The 2,455-nt window shown below is 30.1% G+C and overlaps 1 protein-coding gene across 2 annotated transcripts in view; it reads right to left on the reverse strand.

Moving 5' to 3' along the window:
• The window catches only part of LOC107619075 (DNA-directed RNA polymerase II subunit 4), a 3,378-nt gene extending 2,691 nt beyond the window's left edge, over positions 1–687 (reverse strand). For both annotated transcript variants that reach the window (XM_016321283.2, XM_021110878.1), the window contains exons 1-2: positions 629–687; positions 233–304 (exon numbers count right to left, since the gene is read on the reverse strand). In XM_016321283.2, coding sequence (XP_016176769.1) covers positions 233–281 — 49 coding nt within the window. In that variant the 5' untranslated portion in view covers positions 282–304; positions 629–687. The remainder of the gene's footprint in view (positions 1–232; positions 305–628) is intronic.

The following is a 2,455-nucleotide window of genomic DNA, read 5'->3' on the forward strand; positions in this document are numbered from 1 at the left end:
GAAACCTACAGATCATGCATCACATGTTCTAACTCCTGTCTTGGTTACCACTTACTATCCTTTTTTGTATCTTGTTGAGTAATTCATAATTTCCTATTTACATCATTTTCACACAAGAATCGCACAGCATTCTTCTAATCTTAACCGTATCTTACTTGTCTCCTCTAGCTCAAGTTCAAATCACATCTCATTAAAAAATATATAATAAGAAAATAAGAAAGGACACGATTACCATCTCCAATTTTCAGTTCGGCAGCATTTTCTTCCTCTTCCCCAGACATGTTTCAGGCAAAAAACTGATTCCCTGCTCAAGTGAGAATACAAACAAGTTTAAGCAATTAAATCATAGAGTATGTAATCAGTTCCAAAAATTCAAGAAATAAATAAACAAACGCAATGCCGTGTTCAAAACCCACCACGCCATAACCAGTACAACAATAATAACTTCTTAAACTCAAACCTAATACAAAGTGCAGGTGATTAAAAACTTCTAATCTATGGTATTCCAGAGATGGATATGCAATATATTGGCGTTAAATTGAAAAAACGGTGATTGAATTGTAAACAAATGGCTTTAAATATTGGAGTCGAAGTAGAAAAAGATAGGGGATCCAAGGAAGAAGCGAACCCTGAAGGAGCAAGTTGAGAGAGCGCAAGAGGATGCCCTAGCGGCACGAGAGCGAGTTGCATATAAAAAAAATTATTAATTTTTTTAAAATTACTTCTAAAATTAAAAGAGTTTATCCTGCACTGAAATTCTTTATTTTTTTTTTTAAGGAAGAGAGCATTAACTCGTTCTATTTGTTGTGTCAGAAAATTAAATTAATATTCTATTTTAAAACTCATTTTTCATTAAAAATATTCCCAAACACCTTGTTAAAAAGAATAATAACTTCTCGACGTTCAGCCATACAGTGGGTAGTATTCGACTTACCTTTCTCTCAAGTCTTTTAAACACTTTTTAAGAGAGGGGATGAGATATCCAAACTGGTTAAAACTATACAAGCCTATTACCTTTAACCTTTTTTAGACTCTCACAGTGAAGTAACAGAATATAATAATTAGAAAAACTATCTTTGAATATGTTTAAACCATGTGAATTGAAAGCTCATAACACTCGAGTGTAAAAGATCGCACTTCCACATCATCTCTGTCTTTTGGTATAAGAAATTCCCTTCTTTTATTTCTAGTGAGAGTAGAATTTGTTGGAATAAATTAATTTCAATAATCTAAATTATCCATATTGAATCACCAAAAAATATATCATAATGTGAAAACGTACCTTTATTTATAAAAGTAAAAAATTATTGGAAAAGTTTGGATTTCGTGGTTCTTTTGATCTTTCTCAACTAAAGTCTTCCGTATCCTAGGCGGCTGAATTGTGACTCTTTTGATGGGGAAAGAGCAAAACAAAGACGACTTTGGTATATTGGGACCGAAATCCTGTAGGCCTATTTATATTTGAGTACGACACCCATTAAACCCTTGAGCCCAAATAAAATAGTATCTAAAGCCCAAAAGATAATATATCTAAAATCCAAAAAGATAACTATCTAAGGAACAAAAGATAATATCTGGTTTTATTCTCATTTAATTCTAAATCAAAAGTAATAATAACTTATTCAATGAGCATTTATAACAATAAATGAAATCATAATTATATAAGTCATTTAATTTGAAATAGCATAATTTGTGATTACAATTAATATATATATTGTCCACAAACAAATTAAAAAATTAAAATAATTTCCTAACCAATAGCCATCCAAAAATTAAGGTAAACATTGGAAAAATTACCTAAGAATTTTCAAGCCTATTCTCTTCTACTAGGGACCAGGCTAGCATAAACCATCACACAAACCCAACAAAAATTACCATGTGAGAACTCAACACAAATAACCTGAGAACAAGAATCAATAATAGTATATGAGATTTTCTACCAAAGAGATAACATCCAAATACTACTAGTGTGCTCTTGTACTTTTTCAATATGAACAGAAAAATATTTTAGTCTGTACCAGAATAATTGCAACTTTTGGAAAGAACAATGAGTTTCTAAAACAATAAAAATAGAGGATTTAAAATTTGTTACCAATTATTTTAGATAAGCATGAGCCAATTAGCTACGATCTCCTCTTGTAATATTCTAATTTTTAGCACCTCATGATCGTACTAAGAGTTCGAGCGTTACTCAAGTCTAAATCTTTTTATTTTATATTATCTTTATTTAAAATCAAGCCCTTACGAATACGAATCAAAATTTTAAATAAAAAATCTAAAGGAGACTTTATTTTATAACTCTTAACCACAAAAATATATATTCACATAGTTTTATATACATAAACTTATTCAAAAACTCTTAATTACAAGTCCTGCCCCTCTAAAAGTCAAAACAATAAACAGTGAGGGAGAATAAATTCTAGGACTAAACTAAATACAGGGAATACAAATACAT

This window comes from Arachis ipaensis, chromosome B09 (genome assembly GCF_000816755.2).
Source record: "Arachis ipaensis cultivar K30076 chromosome B09, Araip1.1, whole genome shotgun sequence".
In the NCBI taxonomy this organism is placed as follows: domain Eukaryota; kingdom Viridiplantae; phylum Streptophyta; class Magnoliopsida; order Fabales; family Fabaceae; genus Arachis; species Arachis ipaensis.